General features: G+C 43.2%; 1 protein-coding gene across 1 annotated transcript in view; it reads right to left on the bottom strand.

Annotated features, from left to right (window-relative positions):
• Positions 1-3,395: 3,395 nt before the first annotated feature.
• The window catches only part of grin2ab (glutamate receptor, ionotropic, N-methyl D-aspartate 2A, b), a 114,613-nt gene continuing 90,451 nt past the window's right edge, over positions 3,396-27,557 (bottom strand). The window contains exons 11-20 of the mRNA XM_087841630.1: positions 22,479-22,650; positions 20,046-20,199; positions 18,450-18,575; positions 15,974-16,203; positions 15,161-15,321; positions 12,961-13,148; positions 11,958-12,196; positions 9,730-9,913; positions 8,051-8,834; positions 3,396-7,956 (exon numbers count right to left, since the gene is read on the bottom strand). Coding sequence (XP_087697756.1) covers positions 6,954-7,956; positions 8,051-8,834; positions 9,730-9,913; positions 11,958-12,196; positions 12,961-13,148; positions 15,161-15,321; positions 15,974-16,203; positions 18,450-18,575; positions 20,046-20,199; positions 22,479-22,650 — 3,241 coding nt within the window. The 3' untranslated portion in view covers positions 3,396-6,953. The remainder of the gene's footprint in view (positions 7,957-8,050; positions 8,835-9,729; positions 9,914-11,957; positions 12,197-12,960; positions 13,149-15,160; positions 15,322-15,973; positions 16,204-18,449; positions 18,576-20,045; positions 20,200-22,478; positions 22,651-27,557) is intronic.

Here is a 27,557-nt window from a genome sequence, read left to right as displayed (position 1 = left end):
ACTGCTGGTTAATGAGGATGTTTGGAGTCTAGGGAAGAGCCAACAGCCTACAGCGGCCCTGTCAAAGTCAGCACTATCACCCTCATCGTCCTCCATCATCCTCTTCTCTCTGACTTATTCCTCTTGTTTTCCTTCTGACTCCTCTCCAGCCGGGGGCTTGCTCAGATGGAGACGTTCTTAATCCAGGAAATTAATTATCTTCATTTATCTGCTTCATCTCACACCCCTAGAGAGTGGCTATATGTGGGAGAAGGCCCAGTCAGATGTGTGTGTGTGTTTGCGTGTGTAGCCCTGGGATTATGTCTGTGTATCCGCAGGAATATCCACATTTAAGAGTGTGTTGTAAGTTACTGCAGGCGGGCAATGATCATATATATTCTGCCCCTGTGTGTTACAGTAATTACATTACAGCCTGACATGTGGGGTGGCTCCATTCTATTAATTAAATAAGAGGAAGAGGCTCGAGTCTGAGAGTGTCTGTTGTTGCTCTGTCCATTAGATACGAGCATATGGATCACGTCAGGAAGAATTAGGCCGTCGTGGTCCTCGCACTTAGACTCGGAGGAAGCACACACACACTTGCGCACAATTATACACTCATGTGGGCCTGTGCAGATGCTCTGTGGTGTGTTTTGTGATGTTTCCTCCACACAAAGACATCTCAAAGAAAGTCTGGATGGCTGCAGCGGGAGTCCTCGTGTCTTTGTTCTCTGCTCTCGTCCTTTTTCCTCTGGCTGCAGCTGGTCTGTGGCTTGTGACAGATCCTCCAGCCTCGGTGTGTGCCGATTTGAAGCACGCATAGAATTGTGCATGCGCGATTGTGTATCTACGTGCTCTTGCCTGCTCCCCTCTCCTGTCCCACTTCAGCCCAGATTAGAGCGTCCGTCTCCTGAGGGAGACAAAAATATAAAAATAAAGCTTTTTACCAAAACACTGATCTGAACACACACGTATATATACACATATCGTGCGCGCAGACACACACACACACACACCAGGGGTGCATAATAAAAGCCTACAGAGAGAGGGACAGAGAGCTCTTTTGCAGCAGAATCCAAAAAGCCCTTTTCTCTGAGTAGTCAGTAAACTGCAGATATGGAAGGAGATACATACAGAAGCAGACAGCGAGGCCCAGTCTGACGGGCCATACGAGTTATACTAAATGTCTCATGTTGCCAGGTTTCTTTATCCTCCTCCAGCATAACCTGCTTTATCTATCGCACATTAATAAGTCAGTGGGTAGTTTTGGAGAGCAGGAATTTTTCCAAGTACAAATGTTGGAGGTAGTTTCTGTTTCTATAGTGCCGAAACTGGGAATCATCATATTGCAGCTATTAGATTTAGTGAGGGTTTTTTTCTGTGGCTCATACTGCTTATGTACAGTGGTGCTAAATACAGATATTTTTTTGTAAAGAAAACATGAAGGAGAGTCACTGCTTTATGATGCCTCGTTGTTGCGCTTATGAGAGCAAAGTGTTGGAAAAGACACTCAAAGGGGCAGAATGGAGGACAGCAGAGAAAAGCAAACCAGTGAGCTATGTAATTGAATTAACACATAACAGTAATAATGATAATACACACACAATGGGACTGCAGTGAAGTGGATACAGGAATCCTGCTTTTTTGTCTTCACAGGAGTGTTTTTTCTTCTTCAGTGACACAGATGATAGAGGCAAGTCATACATCATGGCTTTGCAAATTGTACTTTGCATCACGATATCATCGCTGTCACTGGAAACCTGTCATGATAGCAGCGATAGTGATAGATGCGTTACACTGTGATTGCCACCTCTCGATGCTTTTGGTACTTTGATTGGATGAACACAAGTGTCGGTTGTGATCACGTTTCATTTTTTGATAATGCATCAGTGTAACACATTGTTTTTCTAAATTCAGTAATCACATTACAGCTATGATTGTGTCTTTTTTGATGTATTTTTTTTCATTAGGTCATTAGGTAGGGGTTTGTGTCAGCATGTAAGACTGAATAATGTAACGAGCAGTGTATCAAAATACTTTCTCCAGGGAGTAATTAAGTACTGCCCTTTTTAAAAATGTAACAAATGATGTTTTATATATTGCTTTTACCAAGAAGCCTTTCATACTGAGGGTAAACAGGGAGAAGTTAATCAGAACTAGACTTATAATCAAAGGGAACAGGCTTTATGGAGTGATGACAGCAAGTTTAACATTTTGGCGCAGATCATCATCAACGTGTACGGAGAAAGGCAGGAGAGGTACAGCAGTGAGTGTCTACAACCATCTGTAAAATATGGTGGAGGCTCTGTTATGGTTTGAAGCTACATTTTAGTCAGTGGTGTTTGGGATCTTGTCAAAATGGATAGAATTATGAACACAAATATATTGACAGATTTTGATCCACAAAGCAATACCATCTGGAAAGCATCTGATTGGCAACAGCTTCATTAAAATCATACCTGGATAGAAAAACAATGGAGCGCTGTCAGTCATTGATTGGCCTCCCCAGAGCCCAGACCTCAGCGTTATTGAAGCAGTGTGGGACAATCTTGACAGAGAACAGAACAAAAGGCAGCCAACATTCAAAATAAGAGCTTTGAGTGTCCCTGTAAAAGGCTGGAGAACTATTCCTGGAGACTACTGATAGAAATGAGAAGAAAGCTACGAGTTCAGGCTATTTTGCCTTCCATACTGTATTTCCATGTATATTTTCAGATGTTTCCAAATCTATAGGTGTGAATGTGTGAATAATTGTCTGACTGTATGTGTTAGCCCTGCAGCAGGTTGGCAACCTGTCTAAGGTGTACTCCACCTCTTATCCTGTAACAGCTGGGACAGGCTCCAGCCCCTACCCCCCTGTGACCCTGAAGTGGAAAAGAATGGATGGATGGATAGACATAGAGCTTATTTTTGTGAGGATACAAAAGAACATGGAAAAGGTTCACTGGTTTTTTGTAAATGGAGCTTAGGCAAACCCAACTTAGGGGACTGGCCCACAATGTCTATAAGACCACTCTCAGCCCCAAAAAACAGGGTTAGAAGAAGTTTCAGGAGTGAGAAGGTGAATTCCTCTGTCAGTTACAAGGACTGTGAAAGGTTGTCTCTGGGCCAAAAGCACATAATATAGAAAATGAAGACATTAAAATAGTATTAAAAGACAATAAAGCATCAAAACAAGAAGATACTACCTGATGGTTGGCCATTACATCGCCTCAGAGTTCCTATTAGTCCTGCTAATGCAGACAGTAGAAATGCCAGGAAGGTTCCTGGTTCTCCGGATCTGTTTAGTCTAAAAGTGGCTAATGAATAATTGTGTTTTATTTTTCTTAAACTTCATGTTAAACACTTTAAAGGTGAATTAGTTAGTGGCAGACAGAAGAACTGACACAACCCAGACAAGTAGAAAAATGTAACCTTTACTTATTTACAGATTGTACAGAGGTACTGAGTGACAAGGTAGTATTTACAACACAACTAGTAGCTTAGAAACCCCTGAACTTATACACAAGTGAGATACACGGCAGGGAGACCCACAGGACTACACACCAACACACTCTGTCCACCTAGTACAGTGTATGTGTGTTTGTGTGTGAACACCTGGGCCAAACTGAGATCTGTACTAAGTCCCGGGAACACTAAGCGTGCTCCTCGATAGCGGCTATGTGGGAGCCAGCCGGGTGCCTTACCGCTGACATCATGGGGCCAGGAGCCAGGAAGTGTAACCATCCAGGCCTCTGACCAAGACATGGAAGGGTACGTGTTGGTTCGTGTAGTCCAGTAGGTCTAACTCAGGGAGAACTTAGGTGTTGCAGCAAAATATGTACCACCAGAAACACGAGCACGTCATGCAATTTGAAAAATCTGAAAGTAAAACCAAAAGGTTGGTGTAAAAACCTGTGATGGTGGACATACAAAAACGCATACCTCATGCTCGCTTAATCACAACGGTACAGACGCAACATGTGTGTGTGTGTGTGCCTAGCTGTATTTGTGTTGTATGAGTAAGAGCCAGGTCAGAAGGTTACGTGTGGGACGAAGGGAAGAGAGTCCAGAAAAACACACACACACACACACACACCACAAACAACCTGTAAATACACACATCCTCTGTCTTATATAAATGCCTGCACGGTGTAAAACACACACGCACACAGACACACACGCACTCACACTCGCTCACAGGTAAAACAGCACAGACTTGTAGTGGAACTACGTGGGTGGGAGGGGGTTTTTGTATTAACCACACAGGCTGGACGATCATTATTCATTGAGTGTGAATCAGATGACCCAGCTACGTGCAGCTAGTTAACAGGCATAGTTAACTAGTCATTAACCCAGCAGTGACGACTGTACAGTGAGGTCCCAACCAGCAACACACCAGAGGGGAAAAATAAAGAAAGAAATGAAAAAAAGAAAAAAACAAAAGCAAACAAAATCACGATAATCTAAACCATGCCAGTCTTTTTTTGTTTTTAAGAAGCAGAATTAAAAAGCCACGTTGTTATTGAAATGAATTCAACACTTAATACCATTCAAATCAAACAAATGAAATCAGTTTCTAACATTTAAAACAAAGATTTTCTCTGTACAGAAGTATAATATTGCAACCTGATATTGTGCATATAACTCACACATCAAACCTGTTAAGATTACCAAAAGAGGGGCAGCGTTCACCGTTCAAAGGTGCTTTTTTTGTTCAAACTCTCTTGCATTCTTTGCAGCCAATATATATATTAGATATATGTGAGCGTGGTTTGCCTGTGTGTGTGTGCGCGCGTATGAGAGAGAATAGAGCATAGAAAGAAAGAGAATAGACAGACGCTCAGCTAATGGGATATCAAGTCCTTTTTCCATCAAAATCCTTGTGTTAAAAAATAAATAAATTAATAAATTTAAAAAACAAATCAGTGCCCTTACTCAGTAGATTATGGATTTCTAGAACACTCATACACACATTGCCAGCTTGTTGAGTGTGTCTGTGTGTGTGTGTCTGTGTGTGCGCGAGTGTTGCCTCTGTAACGAGTCACTTTGCAAACTCTCCGCGTTGCCACGTGACTCTCAGTGCTGAAACACAGCGCCGTGTTCTCGCCAACACAAGAGCCACACAAGTACCAGCTTACTCTGACGCGCGTCCAGGAGCATTCATTAGATGAGTAAATCTGCAACAGCGATACACTCAGCCTCTAAATTCACTACGGAGACATTAAAACCGGCTCCTTTGCTTGACATAGAAAGTTATTAGAAAAAAAGCACTGGGATCCTACGAGAGCCGAACGAGTTCTCACAGCTACTGATGTTAAGTGATTTCCAGCAAAATGTTGAGTTTTTTTTCTTTTTTCTTTTTTAAAAACACCACGACTGAACTTTAATCTTCTCATACTCGGTCTACTCTACAGGAGGAAGCAGGGGGAGTGAAAAAAGAGGAGTTGAGGAGGAAACCTGGTTAAGGAGAGGGGTGGAGGAAAAGGATCAGTGGGAGGGGGCAGGGCGAGGGGATGGAGTGCAGGTAAAAGTTCAAAAAGAAGAGAACGATTTAAAGTTTGTGTTGTGTATACTGTATGCATGATGCTGTACCCCATTATCTAACACTGTAAAACGTCCGACCTCACAATGGAACGGTGCCCTAAACCCCAATGCCAAAGAAGAAATTAAGAGAAAAGACATCTATTCAGCGAATGACTGAGAATATTCATATTTTTCAGTATAAAAGTGTTTTTGGTCAAACGTCTTGTGTAGGTGGCAGGGTATAAAATCTACAAAGTGCACAAAATGAAGCTATCTTGTAGCCTCGACACACACACCCAACCCTACACTACTATCCTAGACTACTGCGTATGTGTATATGTGTGTGCGTGTGTGTGAGTCTGCATGTATGCATGTGTGCATATATGACCCTGTATAGGAGTTTAACTGTAACACAGGGCAGTAGGAAGCATGCAGTATGACCTGAAGGCTAGCTAAGAGAGGAAGCAAGGATGCTATACTGTATGTCTCTAGATCGATAAAACACTAGAACACACACCCTCATCCTGAGAGGCTTTTAACTGGTGGCCGCGTTCGGACCACTTTTTGGAATGTTCAATTATCTGACATCAACAGTGACAAACAGTCTGTGGTTTTCCTACCCCCCCACCCCCGTAACAACAGACAGCACGTGTGTGTGTTCGAGTGTTTGTACGTCTGCGGGCGGGCGTCGATACACTTCTCAGACCTGTTTCCTGACCAGCTGCCCGCTGCCCGGCCCGGTCTGTTACATAGATAGTGGTTTCCATTCAAGTCAAGGATTACTCTAAGTGAAGTTTACTACTCTTTAAGCCATGCTGGCAGTGCAGTTTGGAGGCTCAGACAACATACGGGTTGACTGTAGAAATCATAGTGCAACAGGAGAGTCCTAGAGAGGGGGTGGTTTAGGTTAAATATGCGTGTGTGTGTAATCTCAGAAAGAAAGGGGTTTCTTGTGTGTCCCCTTTATCTCCAAGAGGCTGGTGAGAGGGCGTGACAGGTCGGCTCGTCTTCCAAACACTTCATCACAAGTTCCCTTACGTCCCACTGCTGGCGTTAAGAAACCGTGTACAGTGTCCCTCGTATTCCACAGGATGTCGATCCGTCTTGTCGGACAAATTGTCAGTTCGTGCCTCGTTGCCCGCGGCTCGAGGTTGGTACACACACTGACACTCACACACACACACACACTCTCTTCATCTTGTATTGTGCTTCCAGCTGTCCCTGTGGCCCTCCCATCTCTGACCTATGGAGGGTGTGGTAAAGAAAACATTGATTTATTTACTCGCTGTTAACCTTTTTAGTCCCGAGCTTCCCGCTTTTCACCCGTGTGTGCGTGTCTGTCTGTGTGTGTGTTTCTTGTGCATGTGCTTAGAATCAGAGCTGCCTCGTCCGGTCACACACACCTCTTTCTTTGCATGCGTGCGTGTTAGTGTGTTTCAGTGAGATTTTTAGTGTGCTGTGTGTGACTCTCAGACGTCAGACTCGATGCTGGGCATGCGGCGGTAGAGCCGGGGTCGGTTGCCGCCCGCGCTCGAGGCTCGCGGCGCTGTCACATAGCTCATTGGCTGCGAGGCAGCAGGTGGGACCATGTAGGCCACAACGGGAGGCTCCTGCGGAGGGTAGAACACCTGTTGGTCGACCTGGCCGCCATGCTGGTTGAAGTGATGGTTGCCATGGTTACCCAGGGTAAGTGACACAGGCATTCGCTGCTTATAGAGCTCATGGGCGGAATTTCTCTGTGGCACTCGTGTCGTAGCCTGGGAGGCGGGATCGCGTTGTGCCGTGCCCGGCGCCGACTGTAGGAAGGGGTTGTGGGATGGGCGGTCGGGGAAGAGGCTCTTCGAGCGCCGTGGCAGAGGCATCGGGGTGTCCAAACTGTGGTGGTGGGAGGGTGAGGGAGAGGGGGGGCTGCGGCTGCTCAGCGGACGATCAGAGCGCATTGTGAGAACATTAGCATAGGCCCCCTCATCCAGGGTCAGCTCCCTCTCCCTATCTCTGTCAGGCAGACTCAGCCCCCGCATGTGGGGGTGGGCCTGCGACTGCCGCTCGGGAATGCCGTCCGGAAGCACATTCTCGTAAGAGTGCTGGCGACTCAGCTGGAGGTGCTGGGCCGAGGAGGAGGTGGGGAGAGGGGACGGGGAGGAAGGGGTGGGCTCAAAGTGGCTGACAAGCCCGTCCCCCTCACCCACCAGGCCCAGCTCGCTCTGGGGAAGGTAGTGCGTGAACATGTCCGCGCTGTGTGGGTGAGGGTGTGTGTGGGAGTAGTGCGAGTGCAGGTGGTCTTCACTGATGTCATACAAATTCCCCAGGTGGGCGCAGGCATCGCAGCGAGCTTGTGGCGAGCGAACAGTGTAGAGGCCAGAGTAACCGCTCAGCTTGGTGAGGCAGGAGCGACAGTGGCCGGGCCTGACACTTTGCGTCCCTGGACCTGCGTTTGGAGCTTCGAATGAACCTCCGACCTTCTCTTTCACACTAGAGGGAGAGAAGACACCGCTGATTATACACAAAGAGACAAAACAAGCACCTTAAACGGGGCTTTATGTGCGATTAATGCTAAATAAAATACCTGCTGTGAGTGTAGGTGCTGTATTTCTTATCCTTCAGAGAGTGCAGGTCGGCCTCAGCGCTGTGACTGTGGTGTAGGAGGCTGGCGCTCAGCTGCAAAATGGGTGCGTCTGACTGGTGGGAGTGTGTGTGCGGGTATGTGTTGTCAGGTGGAAACAGGTCAGGGGGGTAAGGGTGCTCATCACTTCCCCCCTGGCTGTCTCGCTGGTATGGGGGAGCGGACTGGAGACTGGCCTGGTCTGAATCAATGGAGTAGATCTTGGATGCTCCACCTCCACCACCTGCTCCTCCACCGCCCCCACCCCTCTTCCTCAGTTGATTGATTGGCTTAAATCCGCCCCTTGCTGCCATGGAGTCAGAATCTTTGTGTGACGGTGGCCGACTGGAGCACTCCGAGATGTCCGAGTGTTGTGGGTCCTCGGGTAGGTAGCGCTGGCTCTTCATTTGTGGCGGTCCGGGCCCAGATGCAGGGGTGGGGCTGTGGCCTGGAGATACGACGCTCGGCTGAGTCTTCAGGGTCTCGACACTTTTCTTCCACAAGGCTCGGGGCTTTGATGCAGTGAGGCCCGCCCCGGTGAGGCGGGTCTGGCCGTTGTCATCTGTGATTGACAGCTGGGGCTTGTTGGGGCTGGTCTGGTGGGGTGGAGCTTTTTGTTGCCCAGGAAATGGCGCAGCATTATTGAGGAGGTTTTTGTGCCTCCCGGACAATGACAGGAAGCCCTGTGGACCCGCAGCGTTGCTATAGAGACCAGGACCCTTCTGAGGCAGAGTATGGAGGGAGTTACCTAGGAGACAAGGAGAGATGCACCTTAGACAGAAGATACAAAAGATGGACGATTGGTTGGATGCTCAGCCAGGTCAGCTGATACATCATCTACTGCCTCGACATGCAATGTGTGGCATCTAATGCATTTCTAATCACGAGGAAGGCGTGAACATGACAGTCAGCAAGGTGAAAGTAGTCACCTTTACTCACGCATACACACAGTGTAAAGAAAAGGCAGCTGCTATGTGAACGATCTTATTACAGGTGACATGGCTTCCTGATTTGCGCTGACGCAATATATTAGTTTTGAGCTCAGAGCTCAGAAAATACAGTTAGTAGAACCACTCTATGGTTTAGAAATGCCCTTGTTCTTCCAATTAAAGCTTTTATTTAATATAACATGAACTTGATCAGAAGATCTGCAAATGATGATTAATGATTCATGACATCATCATAAATTATGATTCATTTTTAACTGAATAACTGTGTAGGAAAACAGAGGCCCGTTTCCAGCAACAGTGTGTGAATTGCTTATTGCGTTGCCTAATGCAAGTTTATTAAGTTAGACAGCAAACTGATCGTGTTAGCCCGGCTGAAAACTGTTGATTTAAGAAGCAATAAATTGGATCAGTCATCGGTTCGTCTCCAAATGCCCCCCAAACAAGAACACTTTCTTCTGAAACTTGTCTACACCAGGCCATATAACAGTCAGTTTCACTCTTCAAAAACAGCACATAAAGGCTTGGATGATTCTTTCAGTTGACGACCTTTAAGGCACCTCAACCGCTCATTGTTATTTATCATCAATGATTCCAACAACCACTAACAACATCTAACCAATGCCATTTAAAATGATAGACTTGTCTTTAAGAAGTAAGGACATTTCCAAGTGACCCTCTGAGTGTACTGAGTACCTTTCCCTGACATCATATCCATGATGCTGGGCTGCACAACGACTGTGTTGCGTTTGGGAGAAGGCAAAGCGATGGACTTGGCAGACTTGAGCAGGTGCAGCATGTTGGCTTGAGGACTGAAGTCCAGCTCTGGTGCCTTCTTCTTCATATCTATATGAACGCCGTGGATACAGCTCCATATACCCTGAGAGGAGACGAGGAGAGGAAATTAATGGAAGAAAAGGAAAGGAAATGAGAGCCGGGGAGCAGCGAGATAGGAGAGATAATAGAGAGTTAGTGTAATTCACAACCCAGTGACTTCACAAAAAAAGTTCAGACAATCCCCGAGACTAATTTCCTTGTGAGGTAAATTAGCAGAGACCTCTGCATCCTCTCTCCAGTGCGTTTACTGCAAACCTTAACCTCATTTTGTTTTTGTAATGTGGCTAGAAGAGATAATCACCACTTTTTTAGATGAACTGCTTTCTGAGGCGCCTAGAAAATTAAATTTAGGTGATGATGTCACTGGAGGGGGCCTTTGAGTGCAAGGAGATGTTCTTCCTAGAGCCACTTAACCTCCAGCATCGCTGCTCTAACAGCATGTGCACGCCAAGAAACACACACAGTCACACAGACACACACACACACACACATTGGACTCTTTTTGTAAAACACTTAATGTGTGAAATGCTGCTCGTCTGGAATAAAAGCCCTGCCTAACACAGAGACATGACATATGAATAATGAAATAGTGGTCTGTCTGTGTGTGCCTATTTTATTTTTTGGGTGTGTATTTGTGTGTGCGTGTGCATATATCAATGTGTAGCCCTGCTTGGTCAAGCCTGTCTCTCATCTCACTCCACCTGCGAATGTGTTGCCATTTTTAGAAGAGAGCCAGCGACGCACCGAACGTCAGAATATTCGAAATCGGATGCCATCAGCCTATCAGCAAACAGGATGACATTTAGCAGTGGTGAAACTGGGAGAATATCTTTGTTCTTTCACTATATTTTTTAACTTTCACGTGTGAGAGAGAAGGGCGTTGTGTGTATGTAAATGAACTCGCGTCCGCGTTCTCATCCTCTTAGTTGTCTGATTCCTCTAACCTGTCGTCCGTGCGCGCAGCGGTAAATTCATCTCTGCCTCAGCTGGGCTCCATTATCACACTGCCCCTCCTTCCTTTTTAATCACACACACACATGTGCAAAAAAAATATTGTATCCTAACAGTAACAACTGTTTGTGTTTCAGACAGTTTCAGACAGCTGAATCACAGCAACACACACACAGGCCCGTAGATTTATGTGAGTTTCTGATTCATCTGTTAGAAAAGTCCTTTCTGCACATCCCCGTGTGTATTTTCGATGCCCCGGAATAAGCATAAAGATTAGGCAAATTACAGAATGGATTAAAATTTGGATGCTTTGTTTGAGAGGAAATTTTTCACAACAAGACAGCAGCAAACTAATCATTTCTTAAAATTTACTGTGCTGTTTGAATTATTGCTGTTAGGCACCACAAATGCTCTCCACCGGCCCTCACAGCCGCAATAATGTGCTGAGTTGTTTTTCTCTGTTATTTCTCTGCTTCGGCCTGAAATAATCTACAAATATAGTTATGTTTGTTTCTCTTGCAGATTCTCTGTATGTTTAGCCCGCTCTTTCTCTTTATCGGATTTTCTTTGAGAGAACTCTGTTAGTGCTGTGCTGTGCTGTTAAACATCAATAACATTATGAGACACTCACAGCCCTCATCCCGTTATTGATATAGGAAAATCCAGTGCTTTCTTGCAGTCTGAATGAGCGTTGTACATCAGTTGTTATACCCTATAGGGCCGTGTTTTATAACTAAGTGCCATTCACTGCTATGAATTCTAACAGCAGCGATCTATTCCTCAGTCACACTAGAGTAGAAGAGGACGGAGACATCCTTGTGACTTGGAAAACTGGCGATTGCATTGCATTGAATATTTTCACATTTGGCAGCCAATTGCACATAGTTGAGGTGACCAACTCGTCAAAGTCTGTTTGAACTGACTGTGAGTGGTTGCAGACTCGGCCCCTGTCTGTGAAACAATCAAAGGCAACAAGACTGCAAGTCCATGCTTCAAAAATGCTGGCAATGCTCCAGTGTGACTGAAGCATTAAAGTCCTGCATGAGATTTTGAAAACTAGGAACCAAAACTTCCTGCTGTGAAAATGTGGGTTCCTGTGCACGCTTCCATGTGTGTGATGATTTCCTCTTTCTTACCCTGCTGATAGTGAAGAGAATGCCCGGCCTTCCAGAGCAGACACCAGTGAAGCAGTATCTCAGTCTCCAGTAGAAAAGGTGCTCCGAGATGAAGGTGAGGATGGAGAGGCCCATGGCCGTGGCCAGCATGTAGAATACCCCTGCCATGTTGTCCACATCCAGCTGACTGGACATGACCTCATTCTTCTCATTGTGGCAGATCCCAGTCAGCCACTGAGCTTCCAGCTCCTCCATCTCACCTGTTGCAAAGATGAATGTGAAGGGTTAACACTGGAGGGGAAAAAAGAACAACGTGAGGAATGAAGGCAAAGGAATTCGAGACGCAAGGAGAAAAAGTGAACGAGGTGATGGGTGGCAGAGGGCAAGAAAGGGATGTGGTGGGAAAAGAGGCATATGAGGCGAGATGGGGAGAAGGGAGGAGGGGCGAGAGGTGAAGTGGTAAATAGATCGTAATGGAAAGGAGACAGGAGGCGGAGTGGAAAAAAAGAGGTTGTAGGAGGAGGGCGAAGAATTGATAGTGATGGAGTGATAAGGAAAGATGGGAGGAATTATTATCAAACTGAGTGTGTCTGAGAACGCGTGTGCTTGAGCACGAGGGTGTTTGCCCTGAATAAAATGGCCGTGTGTGAAGCGAAGCGCTTTAGTGGTTTCAGCAGTTTGATTTCTGTCCGACTGATTCTCTTTCTTCCATTCGCACCATCTCACAGCTTATTATACAGAACAATCTGGAGGAGTAAACATAACAGGACACGGTGGGCACACACACACACACACACGCATGCGCACACACAAACCCGGAGAGTAATGATGATGAAATGGTGTGTTAAGACTAGCCCTTGATAGCTTTCTGACAGAGGGAGGGAGGAGGGAGGCTGAGTGTTGGAGGGAGAGGGGTAAAGGAGGAGAAAGCTGAGCGATGGCACAACTGAGCAAAGTCCTCTAACAACTTAGAGACTTTCACTGTCAGTACAGTGTGTGACTGAGATGGCTCTCCACGGCTTACCGTCTCCTATGATGCTCAGTATGGCCAGGTCAACCAGGCGTTTCCAGTAGGATCCTTTCTGCAGGGCAATGCCATAACCTGTAGTGGCAAAGATATAACCGCTGCCGATGGTGACCAGCTTACACCCATCGTCTCTCCCCGCCATGTAGTTCAACACCGCAGCATCGTAGATGAAAGCATCCAGCTTCCTGTAAGTAGTATACAATATACTTATTAAGCACTAACAGATTAAAGCCAGAATATAAAACAACAATCAGGACCTGGAGCTCGGTTTGGGTGAAGTCCCATTAGGCGATCATTGTGTCCAAGTTAGATGAAAGTCTCACCAATGACGTTTGGAAGAGTAATGCTTTTTGTGAATTGTGGGCAGATGATGGATGTCTCACAGTGGCAGACACCTCACTGTTCCTTTGGCCAGATGAGCTAAAAAAAAGAGTTTACTAATACTTGTACAAACTTTTATTTCACTGACAGTCAAACTGGCTCAGTTTTTACTGTGAACTAAATTAATAATAATAATATTTAATGTTATTAATTAAAATTGCAAGATTTTGAATGTGAGCCATTTTCTTCTGAAAGTGACTTTCTGGAAAAAGTTTGAGATCCACTGATTTTATACAAAGCTAAAGCCAGTTAGCTTTACATATTACAGAATGTTTAGGTTTCCTTTTTTAAACGAATATTGTGCTAATTATTCAGCTTTTGATATCATTTGGTGTAGTGTTCATAACATTTGGTGGAGTCAGGACAGCTGGTTTTGCTCTAAGCTAACTGGCAGCTAGCTTAAACTCTTACATTTAGAAATCAAAGTGGCATCACTCTTGTTAAACAGTGAGAAAGAAAACAAATAGGGGTACTTCCAAAATGCTCAGTTTTACAATAGCTGTAACAATTGGTTAGTAGTAACTGAAGTTACTATTTTTATAGTTTTTGTATGAACTTTTGCCTTTTTCTCATAAAACCAAGAAAAACGTACCTCTCCAGGGATTAAACCCCCCCATTTCAGTTAAAAACAAATACAAGAAGGAAAGATAATTTTGTGTAACTGATATTTTTCACATAAACAGGCTTGTGCTCTTCAGTTTTTAGATCTTGTTTTTGCACTGACACTATGGGCTGCTAGCTAAGAGGCCACAGTTTGTGTCTGATACTAGCCCAGATGTGAGCCTGATAGGTCTGAACTCAGCAAAGGAAAAAAAAATGAAAGAATAGAGCCTGATGAATGATTGACCAAATACAATGCAACAAGGACCCTCTATCATCATCCCATATAACAGAAGAAGCCTGCACTTAACTTCATTTTGGTTTTATATAATAGAATGAGTATACCTTGGGGCTAGACATGTGCATAAATATAAGTCATACTTTGGATGTAAATGCGCATATACGGTATGAAATGAATACATGGGCGATCTGTTGTTGCTGAGAGTTGCTGCTGCACAGATAATTTTAAACTAATATTCACTTGTGTAACTGTGCACAGCACTGGAAAACAATATAACTTAATTAAAGGATAGAGAGCGTCCTGAATGTGCGTCTTGGGCCACAGACCATTTCATGACTAGACTGAAATTTTAACTCAGACTTCCAAGTGTTTATATTTTTCTCTGTCAAAACAACATTTTTTTTGCCTAATAAGTTAGCTAAATACTGATGATGCTGCTGAACGTCTTCATTATACAGTTTTGATGTTGTATAAACAAAGCCTAGTGTATTAAAAAACAAACTTATTTCTTTCATATGCAGTATCAATAAAGTAATTATTACAGAACAAGAAAACCAAAGAAATGAAAATTATTTCTGGAGAAAGATCAAAGCCCACAAAACTAATGAACAAATAAGAGCACTGTAGCCATCCTTCTATTTAGTGTGTGTTTAGATGGAAGAAAAAAGGTAGCAAACTCCAGAACAAATTACACTCTCCCTGTTTTGGCAGCTCGTTCTTTCCAGCAGCAACAAGACTCTATAATGAGCACTTGCAGACAATGTCAGCGACAGAAACACTCAGCACAGTTACTGCAGCATTTTAGCATAAGCTACTGTTTAGCCCCATGGGGTCGAGTTCCTGCATGATGCAATGACTCTTTTTGTGTTTGTTTTCACATGTTCTTAAGCATATGTGGTGTTTGCCAACAGAATGACCGCCTCAGGTATAAAGAATCTTTCCTTGATGTGAGTTGGCTTGACAAGTTAACAGTACCCGGTCTTGAGGCTGACTAGTGCATCCATGACGCCGGTCTGATGGTATTTGGTCATGTACTGATGCATATCTGGGTAGTTCTTCCTGATGTTGCGCTCGGTGCTCCCGTTCGGAACCGTCCCGAACCGAAATGGAGGGGAATAGGAGTACGGGCTCTGGAACTGCAGTGAGGAAAAATAAGTACAGCGAAATAGTGACAGCGTGAGACAGGAGCACAAAGAGGGAAAGAGAAACTTTAAAACAGAAAGGCTCAGAGATGAAGAGCAGTGGTGAGAGACAGCAGGAAGACAAAGTAGGAGGGAAAAAATGGGGGGGGAGGGTCTAAAGAAGGAGTCGGAGCTAAAGTGTGAAAACGAAGGAGAAGGAGAGAGGAGGAAGAGTGGAAAGTGACAAGAAGAGACAGAGGAGGAAGGAGGTGGGAGAGACAGTGGAGTGGACTCATCAGTCATCATCATTGTGTGTCCAGTCTAGCGTAAGACTGGCTGGGGTTCTGCTGACACTGCCAGCCCCTGGAAACTACACACACACACACATCCAAACACAAACACACACGGCTTTGATCTATGCAGCTTGTGTGTGTGTGTGTATGTGAGTGAGTGTGTGTGTGTGCCTGTGGGTCTGCTGTGCTGGCAGTGTTAGTGTGGTGACAGCTACGGCCAGAGGGTTTGGGCTGTTGAAGCCCAAGGGCGCTCCCTAGAGAGTCCTGTCTGGCTGCAGGGCTGGCATCCATTACAAGAGCAACCCTGACTGTGAATGTGTGTGTGTGTGCGCGCGTGTGTGTTTACATGTCCATTTGTGTGTGTTTAACCCCACCTTCTTGTCAGAGAGTCCAGTGACTTGGTCCACAAACTCTTCTTGGATCATGAAAGCAGCCAGGTTGGCAGTATAGGAGGCCAGGAAGATGACAGCAAAGAAGGCCCACACCGAGACAATGAACTTACTGGTGGTGCCCCTCGGGTTCTGCACAGGCACAGAGTTGTTGAACACCAGACCCCACAGCAGCCATATGGCCTTACCGATGGTGAATGAGGGGCCATGTGGGTCTGTGAGAGAGACGGAGACAGGGACCAGGCAGGGGAGAAGAAGGAGCAACAATAAAGAAAAAGTGAAAAAACGGGGAAAGGACCCGTGTACAAAACCTTAAACTCACAACATGAACTTCAAAAAGTTTGAACTTTGTGTAACATGTAAATTAGAAAAATGATGCAATGACTTACAAGTCATTTCAACTACATTTAACTGAAAATGGTGCATGTTTCAAAAAGAAAGTTAAGACAGGGGCAACAGATGACTGGAAAAGTTGTATATAAAGAAAATAAACCCAGCAGAACTTATGAGGGTTTTTGCTAACGTGAGTAGCTGTTTTTAACATAAAAATACAAAGAAACTGGGGATTTTATTATCTACATATACAGTGTTATTGCTCTTAATTGGTTCTGTGACGCACTTTGGCATACCTCTGGTTTTTAAATGTGCTATATAAATAAAATTGTATTGTATTTTATTATTAAATGATTACAGTAATGTGTGGTAATTCCTGTGCACAGGCTCAGAAATACTACAGAAAATCAAAATCTTGGTGAATACAGGTCATTGCTGCACTAACAGTAAGTTCAAACTCTTCAAGAAAATCACAATTTAAAGCTCAAGTTGAGGGAAAAACGGTCCTGTGGTCTGGGGGAATCAATATTTGAAATTCTTCATGGACAACTTAGAGATGTTGTGTGCTCTGGGCTAAAGATGAGAGGGGCCATTCAGCTTGTTTTTTTTTTTTACTTCCAATTCAAAAGCTGCCATCTGATATTGTATATGGAGTGCTTTAATGCAAATGTGCACATCTGTGAAGGCACCATTAATCATGAATGATGCTAAATGACATATTATTTCATCAAGATAAAACCAAAATACTTTCTGTGAGTAATACTAGAGCATGACCGAATCCGAGTGCTAAGCCTGGTCAGGCCTGCGGTCCAGAACAAACTGTCAACATATGTTGCAATATTTTACATGAAAAATACAACAAAGGAAGTCCTGTTGAGCAAGGGAAACATTCTGCTGTCAAAACAACAGCAACTGGTTGTTAACCCTTTTTCGAGTGAGAAACCAAACTTCAGTAAACATCTAAAATGGCCTCAACATCATGGCATCTAACCAGCCCAACCCTAACCCTAAGGTAACTAATATGGTAATTTCACTGACCTTGATTTGCAACAGAAAAATGAAAAACTAAAGAATTAAATAAATTTTTGTAACGTCTTCTACGGCTGATATTTTTAACTTCCAAGTATTTAAATTAATTTAAAAAAATAACAATAAGAATCAGAAAACCCTTGTTTTCTCTTACACCCGACTGTTTTTTTTTGCACAGGTTCTTCTTCCACCTTCTTCTCCTCACCATCATGTGATGCTTAAAACAATACGTTTTTATAACTGGCAGCCTATTTTAGAATAGAGACATAATTTGTAAATGAAGGAAAAAGTGCTTTATAATTTAATAGAATCAGGGGGATGATTTTTGTAAAAATGCACTCAACCTGAGCATTTTTCAATGTCACTGTGAAAAACAAGCATTTTCTTGGGTTTAAAAAAAAAAAGAAATAGTGGGGAAAAAAAGTTTTTGGCCAATTAAATCAAAGTCTCGAACAAATTTGTCCACTAACTGATCTAATTTCCAATTTGGTGGGTCGAGCCAAACCCAAATGAATGTTTTTCAGATTAATATGTTGCAAAGGAAAAGACAAAAAAAGAAGATGAAAAAAAGCAAAAGAGGTAATCAGATTTCCAAATTGTGGCTTCAGTCAAATGGATCTAAATGTTCAGGTTAAAAATCTAGTTACAAAGTTTTAAACCAAGCACTCATTGTTCAATCAGTGGGAGGTGAAAAAAACAGCAAGCTAAACACAATGTATAGATTTCCTGAACTTTCAGAAGTGCTGAGTGGAAAATCAAAGGAAAAAACATTCACTTGCTACTTCTGGATCGGCCTTTAGCTGATTTAAATGTTAAATTAAGTCACAACATTTTATACAACATTAATCTCCAATTCAGAGCCGACAGGAAAGCTTTGGAAGTTTTGGTTTTTCATGACGCCTCAGATTACAGGTTTGGTAGTTCTGGGAGAGAAATGCTAATGCTCTGTAGCATTACCTGAACTGTCTGAAGTTAAGTGATAATAGGTCACTTCTTTTGCTTCAGGGCTTCTTGCTCCTGGGAAAAATGATTGGTGTGATATTCTTTGTGTGTGTGTGTGTGTGTGTGTGTGTGTGTGTGTGTGTGTGTGTAAGTCTACCTTTGCCTTGGGCCAAGTTGCGGTTGAAGCCCAGCGGACTGACAAACTCAAAGAGGAAGACGGCGATGGCTGTGACAAGGAGCAGCATCACAAACATCATCACCCAAACCGATGCACTGAAGGGCTCTGAGAGGAAGGAGAAGGAGAGAGAGAGGGAGCAGAAAGAGTTAAAGGCAAATCGAGTACACGAGACAGCGAGATATCGTGGAGGAGCAGGAGTGAGGGACGTAGAGGGAAAGTGGAGGCAGTCAGACTCGCGGAAATAAAAGAAGAGACGCACACACACACAAAAAAACAGGGATGAGGGGGGAGATAAAGTGAGGAAATGATGATAGAGAAGAAACAGAGAGGGGAAAAAGGGATACAGATGGAGTGAGAGAGGAGGCAAGGAGAGGGAGAGTTAGTCACAGAGAGTTTGACGGAGCACATTTCCATATTTCTCATTATTCCCTTGGATGAGAGCTGAGAGAGAGGGAGAGGCCTGGGGCGGGGGGAGATGGTAGAGGAAAGGGTTAGAGAGAGAGAAAGGAAGAGAGAGGGAGAGAGAGAGAGGGAGAGAGAGAGAGGGAGAGAGAGAGGAACCAAGCCCAGAGTGATCTGTTGTGCCCTGCTGTGGGCATGTGTATGTGATCTATTTGTGTGTTTGGTGTGTAGCAGGGCAGGAGTTCAGAGAGCGGGATGAGTGCCAGAGACATTGAACCCAGACAAATTGTATGTGAGTGTGTGTGTGTGTGTGTCACTGCATGTGTAAGTATGTGACTGCCAGGGTTAGCCAACCCTGAGAGATTGTGCGCTGAGGTGCCTCTAATATGAGTGCGAGATACTGAACCGTCACTGATACCCTGGCGCAGGCTCAACACACACATTTGCTTAAACACACACACATGCATACATGCACGCAATCATACAATAAGCTTTAACATAAATACATGCACAAAGCATTCACCCCTTAACATACATACGGCCACAGCACCTTCGTTCTCCACACATCCTTGTCTCACTACACAAACGTCCCAATATATAAATATATATAAATATATATGTATGTATCTATAATATCGCAAAAATGTCTCGTTTTTGTTTTTTTCCCAGCACACACACACGTGCATACTGACACATGGCTTGATACGCTGGGACCAACACACGCATGGTCCAATACACCCCCTCGCTCCCTGCCTCGCTCCAATGACAATACAAGACATTAGGCAACCACAGAGGAGCGCTTCAATTCCTAGTCGTCTGAACAACTGGAGAGGAGGAGAAGGCAGGGGAGAGGAAAGGGGGGAGGGGTGTATCAAGAGTGCTTTGTCTGAGCTGACTTTTCAAAAAACAGCTGGCACACTCCACTTCCTCTGCTCTGGTAGAAATATTAATGTGCTTAGGGTGTTGAGGCTCAGATAAAGTCAAGAGTACAAGTGGAATTTGGCCAGCATATACTGTCTGAATAAAATATTCCATTTTATGTGCAAGACTTCGCCAACATGTAAGCTCCTCCCCTTTTCTCTGCCCCCAGTAGTCAACTGAGTTGGGGGACCGCCAGAGAATAAAAGAAAAAAAAAAAGGGGGGTCGAGTTAAAAAGAGAGCGATGGATTTACCGAGGAAGGCTGAAGGCGAGACGGTCCCGTTGCTGCGTGACACCATGACGCTGATGCCAGTCTCCACAAAGGGCACAGAGAAGTCAATGACCTCCGACCTCTCCTCGTTAATGGTCAACGAGCCAACGGCCATCTCTGCCTTTTTATACACCACCTAGCAACCAGAGAGAGAGAGAAGCGCTGTTATACCAAGAGCATGACTTACTGCCTACACTGTCAGAAATAAATACAGTGAGCTCTGTAAATATTTGGACAACATCACACAGTTTCACTCTGACTTTTTCCTGCTTTTTATTTTGGATGTGAAATATCACATTGTATCACAGGGTATAACTCGGAATGTCAGTCGTAGTTGGAGGGCAGCTCCAGCCAATCCGATGAAAAGTGAAAGTACAGCTGTCTTTTTCATTGTGCCACCATTTGTAAATGTCTCAGTGTATTGTGACAGAGGGACATTCTCCTCATAAAGATGTCTTTTTTAGTAGGAAATAAAATATTATGTTTTTCTTTTTCAAATGTAATTGTCGAAAGGCTTCTAGTGGTCTGATCCGTGAACAATCTGTGGATCGTAATGTCAGGTTTCATTATCTCTGGTGTCAATTTCAGTTTAAAGGTTTCCCTGTGGCAGCGTTTAGCTTTAATATGATCTGTGGCTGAATAAATCATTTCCAGATAAGATAATTGATAGGAATTGGGTAAGACTGATGGTATCCTGTCCCCTTTTTAAATCAGGACCCACGGACATAACTGTTCAGTGAAAAGAAACAAGCGGCTGGGCAGTTGTTGCATTTCGGTTACACTTTGAAGCTAATCAAAACACATTAAACAGTACCTCCCAGAGCTGTGTTTTGAGATCTGAGAGTGCAAACTGTAGGTTTGAGAGCAAAGCTGATATTCTATGTTTTTCATATTGATAACAAACTATGTGAAACAACCAGAAACATTGAACTGATCCAACTAATCGCATTGTTTTTATAGCCAAAGTCTAAAACATGCCTCGGTGCCCCCAGGGCTCCATCGTTGTCCTTAAAGTAATAAAAAGAAGTCATTAGAATTACAAGTTCCCTCATTAGAATTAACACAGGCACTGCAGTTTATTTCAAGTTCATCCCACTTAAACAGTATTGCTCTTGTACTGAGACATTAATTAATTTAATTAAAAAAAAACAATTGCGATTACTGAGCCTCTTTAAAAAAAACCCATTAGCAATCCATTTTTTAAGAATCACTTTTATCGGTATTAAAGGAAATGAAAGCGGGAAAAATGGGCACCCCCCCCAAAACATGATGAAAATGCTCTTACGGCTTATTCATTTTTACTTTGCTAAATATTATTGTTTAACTGGCCTCTTGCCTCTCAGCCCATTCACGTTTCTGGGACCATCAATTAATACTCATTTGGCCAAACTAGCATGGCTCATTTACCCACGATGCCCTGACAGACCGGTTTATGGTTAGTGAGATAGGTCTGTCACCCCTAACTTGTCATTTGCCAACAAGTGTCATTACTAATGTGAAGAAGCATATTTTACACTGCATCTTTTAATAAATGTAACTAAATGAGGGTATTTGGGAGTCTCGTTTGGTGCCTAAACCAAAGCAGAAAGTGAAAATAAGCCAAATTAAAAACAAAAGTGTCCAACCTTGAAGCAGATGGCCTATAGCAGCAGGAGACCACACACAGGATCTGAGGCTACAATTCGCACAGGCATACCAACATTTTCCTGGTCTTATCAGTCTGGATTTCTAATGTGATTTTTGGAAGTAAAGGTCAACAACATGAAACCATGGATCCATCCTGTCTTCTGATGGCTGCTTCAGGATAATGCGCCATGTCACAAAGCTCAGATCAACTCAAACTGGTTTCTTGAACATGACAGTGAGATCACTGTACTCAAATGGCCTCAACAGTTGACAGATTTCAAAACAACAGAGCACCTTTGGGATGTGCTGAAATGCGATTTTCACATCTTAGACAATCAAAATCAGCGAGCAATGTTTCGAGCGGCTTGCTAAAAGTGTTCCATGAAGAATTTCGGTAGTTCTGAAGGCAAAAAGGAATCCAACCCAGTGCTGGCAAACTGTAACTAGCTGTAACTAGCTACTAAGTGAAAACGTGGGCATTGTTGGTTTCTAAAGGCAGCCAATATATCTGTGTGCCAGTATGTGAAGGAACCAACTCTAAACGACATCTTGTGTGTAATTAGAAAATGCAGGTGGCATCTCACAAAACATCATTATGCCCGGAGAGAGAACAGGTTACATTTTGCAAAAGTAGCCCGGCAGACTAAGCATAAAAAAACTTAGCAGGCAGCACTATGTCACTGCTATTCTTAAAGTTCTATTTCATATCATTGTTAATTGAAATGCTTGCACAGAAAGTCAGACTCACAGAGTAATACATTCATTTATTAAGACAGAGACAGGCAGTACCTCGCCAACCATGCCATTCCAGACGTTGTTGATCTTCTTTCCGTGTTTCCCGTTGGTGACCAGGTAGAGATCATAGGTAAACTTCACATTCCTGGCTATCTTCTTGAGAATGTCAATGCAGAAACCCTTGCAGCACTGCTTAATATAAGCGCCTCCTCCTGATGTGCTGTTACTGCAACAAACATATGCACAAACAGAATTAGGTCATTTTTTATATCAGAGGACATTTGAGTGTTATGTGTGTAACTGTGCGAGCTGCCTGCTCGCTCCACATCTGGTGGTTCCATCAAACTGTAAAACTAGAATTATGACACTACTAAAGGGCAGAGAGAGCTTTCACAGTGTGTGTGTGTGAGGGACTGTGTGTTTCCCTTAGTGCCAGCTACCCAAACCAGATAAAAAAACACAGGGGTACCGAGCATGAGCTACTGGGCTTTAAATAGAGCTACAGAACAACCAACCCACATAATTAAAATATCAGCTGTCCTTTCCTCATCTGTCTTCTGTGTCCTTTTCGCTCTGCCTCCTCGGTGTTTCTCAGCTTTCGTCTGTAGGAAGATGCTGCCCCAAAAAACTCTGCAGCCACACACATAGGATGCACAGAATTCGAGCCGGTGTTTAAGTAAACTTTTCTGACAGCCGTCCCCGAGGACCTCAGAGCAGTGAACTAAACTGCATTGTTGGATCAAATGATTCTCATAATCTATTAAACCCTACCAGCATTTTCAAAAGCATTTCCATGAAAAGTTAATTCCGTTCCCATGTCAGCAATCTTTGATGTAGCGTACTGTATGCGGATGGGAGCAGCAGCTCTGTGACCTTTTCACTTGCCTTTTTCGCTGACTCCAATTCAGGAGAAAGTTCATGAAGAACTGAGGGATTCGCGCACACAGAACACCGAGAACGACTGTCAAAGACACGACACATCAAAGGATTAACAGATCCTTTAACTGCAGTCGACTGTATCTGCGGCGCATCATTACTGCGTGTACGAGAGAGACAGAAAGAGCCAGAGCGAGCATCGTATACATACGTGTGAGTGAGTCTGACTATGTAAAATCTCAGTGTCGCAGGTGTTCTGATGCACACATACTGTGTGCATTAGTTTTTCCCAGCTATGCTCTCTCTGAACATGCAAACACACAGACACATATACACAAACCAACAGGCTGCCTGAGGTTCACATACAGTACATCTCTTTGATTATTTTCATAACAACAAACAGATGCAAATGATATGGAAGTAGTGACTGTGTAAATGTAGCAGCTGTAGGGGGTTAGATGTATGTACTGTATACAGATGTATGGACATCTGCACATGAAGTGCTGCACATAAACATGACAATCGTAGAAGAAACTTGTCTTTTTACCTCAGATTTTACAGCAATCCCCACTAGCGGATGACTGGTTAAGGTCACAAGTTAAGCTCTGTATGAGAGGTGATTCAGACGTCTAATAGTCCTTGCCTGCAGTGCTGATAATCTCAGAGGTTGTTATGATGCATCCATTTCTCTGAGGCATCTCCCGTCTGCCTTCTTTGAGTTCTACAGATGCAAAACCTTTAATATGGTGGCTTCTGGCTGTTAAAGAAATCTTCAAAGAAAGTAATTACCGGTGAGTTTTTGCACTTCCCCTGTGGTTAGCAGTGACAGTCCTATCCTATCCTATCTATGCTAACCCACGCTAATGACTATCCTGAACAATTTCAACTATTTTCTGCTGTCTGGATGAACCGACGCATTGATGACACAGAATGCTTCAGAAAAGAGATGTTAGTTGAACACTAGGGCTGTGTTGTGGTTAATGAAAGCACACATATGGTACTCAATAAGTGACAAAATGAACCTCAGTCGATTATAATGCATATTTAGGGGCTCCAAACTGGACATCCAAAATGTGCAAAATGAGCAAAAAAGAAAAGCTGCCTTATCTCGTCACGGAGAGCCACTGGTCGAGGTGTCCATTTGTAAAGTAGATAAATGGAGCAAATCCAAGAGGAGTTTAATTGAGAAAGTTCTACTTTCACTGTATATCTGAAAAAATATCTTCTTTTTGTTTATACATTCAAGACGGCATGCGACATATTTCAGCCTCTACAATAATGCCTTTTAAGTTCTTTCAAAGAGAAGAGTCCTCAGTATTGTTTGACATGCCGCTGCTGAAAAAAAGGCTCAAAAGCTCTGTGCTGGGCTGACTTAAAAACAAATGTCATGTACGTTAAAACACATTGAACTGATATGACATCTGAGGAATCTATATTTGATGTTATTAAAGGCCTATTATCAAAAATATCTTTTCATCATTTTCATCTTAAATCAACTGAAAAAATATCAATTTGTTGCAACAGAAATGACATGCAGTGCAGAACAAACATCAATCAATGAGGTGGACAGTAACAGTAAAAGTGTACTATGTTGTCATATATATATATATATATGTACACATAAAATAATCACATTAAATGAAGTAGCATGGCAAAGCCTGTGTGAATTTGTGATACTGTTGTCAAGAGTGCTGATAGCAGATAACAAAATGTTCTGGGATCCAGATAAAGCCATCAGATATCAGATAAAGACTTGCGAAAAATAATGATAAGAAAAAAATTTAAGCAAACGGGTATGAGGGATGTTTTTAATGTAAGTGAGGAATCGAGATATTCAAGGGAATATTTTACAACACAGGATATGGAGCAATTCTGCTTTCCCGCCTGGAGTAGAAAGGACATTTTGCTGTTGGGGAAGAGCAAGAGGAAAAAAAAAGAAGAACAAGTCAAGGCCAGGTGAAATGACGACGAAGCTGCCGCAGGGAGCAGAGAGCTAAGTGGCCGGTTGTAGCAGAGCACAAAGCACAAGCTGGTGAGTTTGGATAGGCCGCAGCCTGCAGATATGGACGCACGACTCCCCGAGGAGCCTTGAGCGCCAGGACCAGAATTTAGAATTCGATGCGAACAGCCACCGGCAGCCAGTGAGGAAGAAGAGTGTGGAGGAGGTGGGGAGGGCAGGGAGAACTTGGGGAGGTTGACGGCAGGGCAGGCTGCAGCGTTCTGCTGAACAGAATACTTTACGAGGCCGGCTTGGTGGATGTTGCAGCACTCCAGATGGGCGATGACAAAAGGTTGGGCAGCGTCCCACATGAAACATCTTTTCATTTTATGTCTCCAGGCATTGTGCAGGCTGGGGTTTGTTCTTTTTTATATAACATAAATTAACCTCTGCTAAAAATTGTTACACATAACTGAGTGCCCCGGAGATGCCCAGAAAGCAAGATTATGTTCTTGGTATGAAAACAAAAAAGGCTGAAAGAAATTTAATGCCTCTGATGATCAACATTTTCTAATCTACTGAACACTGTGTTGATGCCAAGATAAGGTGCTTATTTCACAGAATACCACATATCACTAATTTGATATGTGCTATCAATTCAGTTTACATTAAGTTTATTGATATAGCACCAAATCACAATAGCAGTAGCCTCAATGTGCTTTTTATTGGAAGGTAAAGACTATAATCAGACGGCTGCCTATGAGCAAGTACTTGGTGACAGTGGGAAGGAAAAAGGTCCTTTTAACAGGAAGAAATCTCCAGCAGAACCAGGCTCAGGGTGGGGTGGACATCTGCCACTAGTGGCTGGAGGTGAGAGGAGGGAGACAGGACAAAAGACATGCAGTGGAAGAGAGTCGAATAATAACTAATGATTAAATGCACACTGGTGTATAAACACATAGAGAGTGAAAAAATGAAGAAATACTCAGTGCATCATGGGAAGCCTTAGCAGCCCAGACCTGTTGACATAACTAAGCCTAACTAAGAGAAGGTTTAGGGTCACCTGATCAAGCCCAAAAAGCTTTATCCAAACAACTGTCTTAAACCCAGTTATTTAGTGTACTGCATGTACTTTTCACATGTACAGTAAATAATTTAAATAATCAGTCCATCAATTATTCAATTAATAAACAGTTAAGTGTAAAAATGTATTTAAAAAAATACTTTTCTATAGAAAAAACTGTCCAAATTTAAACTGGAATTACCACCTTTGGGTTTTTGGCCTCTGCAAACCAATCAAGATAAGGTTTACGGCCATATCAGTCCAGATTCATTATGTATATTCCATGCAGGCTCTGATATAGTTTAAAAGATGGACACCTAAATATTAAAAATGGCCACAATGTCCCCTTCTGTTCCTGAGCTGTGACACAGAATAATAGCTACAAAAGTGTGTTTGCAGAACAACAAAAATGTTGCTCGACCTTTTGGATATAAAATGTCATTCTCTCACCATTTTATCCTGTTATAAAATTATGTGAAGTTTTTGTTATAATTGCCTTATGAATTCTTGATTTTAAAAATGTGTTTTGTGAGGTCAAAGTGAGCTTTGACTCTAAGACTCAAACCAGTGCCTCCTTGAGTCAGGCTGAACATCTGTGCCAGATGCAGTGTTCCTGTGACACTGCAATCAAAACAATGTTGTGTTAAATTTCCAGAATATACCCCCTTCATAAGAATGGGATGGACAGAAGTACGTGATGACGCAGAATCAAAAGATCTTATAATCAAGCTCAGGCTGAGAGATCTGTTGGTTGTTTTTGAACCCATAAATTCAAGCCAACCTCTTTAAGAAAACAAAAATCAGGAAGAAAAAACTGTATTAAATAATATTTTGAATAAGTTCTCCAAGTCACACGTAAAACCCAAATCATGAAAGGTGCAGAGTACCACCGGGGGGTTTAATTTTCCCATTATGAGTAATATCCACATTCTTCCAGGATCCAAGCACGCACAGCCTTAATGAGAGCAGTGTTAATGTACAATATGCAATATGAGGAAAACAATAAGCAGGGTTACTAATTAGCTGTGTTGCAATATTTAAAAACAAGCAACACATTTAGAGCATTTAAAATAAAACACAAATCAAACCGAACTAATGAAACAATAAAACCACAGAGGGCTGCACTTGCCACTAAAGCGGCAGGAGAAACAAAAATCGAGTATACCGACAGATTGGCATTAGTGAGCTGACAGCAACAGAGAGCAATTAATTATTAATGCTGACAGAACTGATTACCTCTGAACCAAATGAGAAC

This window comes from Neolamprologus brichardi, chromosome 6 (genome assembly GCF_056152115.1).
Source record: "Neolamprologus brichardi isolate AB-2024 chromosome 6, ASM5615211v1, whole genome shotgun sequence".
Classification (NCBI taxonomy): domain Eukaryota; kingdom Metazoa; phylum Chordata; class Actinopteri; order Cichliformes; family Cichlidae; genus Neolamprologus; species Neolamprologus brichardi.
Note: the sequence above shows the minus strand (reverse complement) of the source record. Positions and strands in the feature narration are given on the sequence as shown.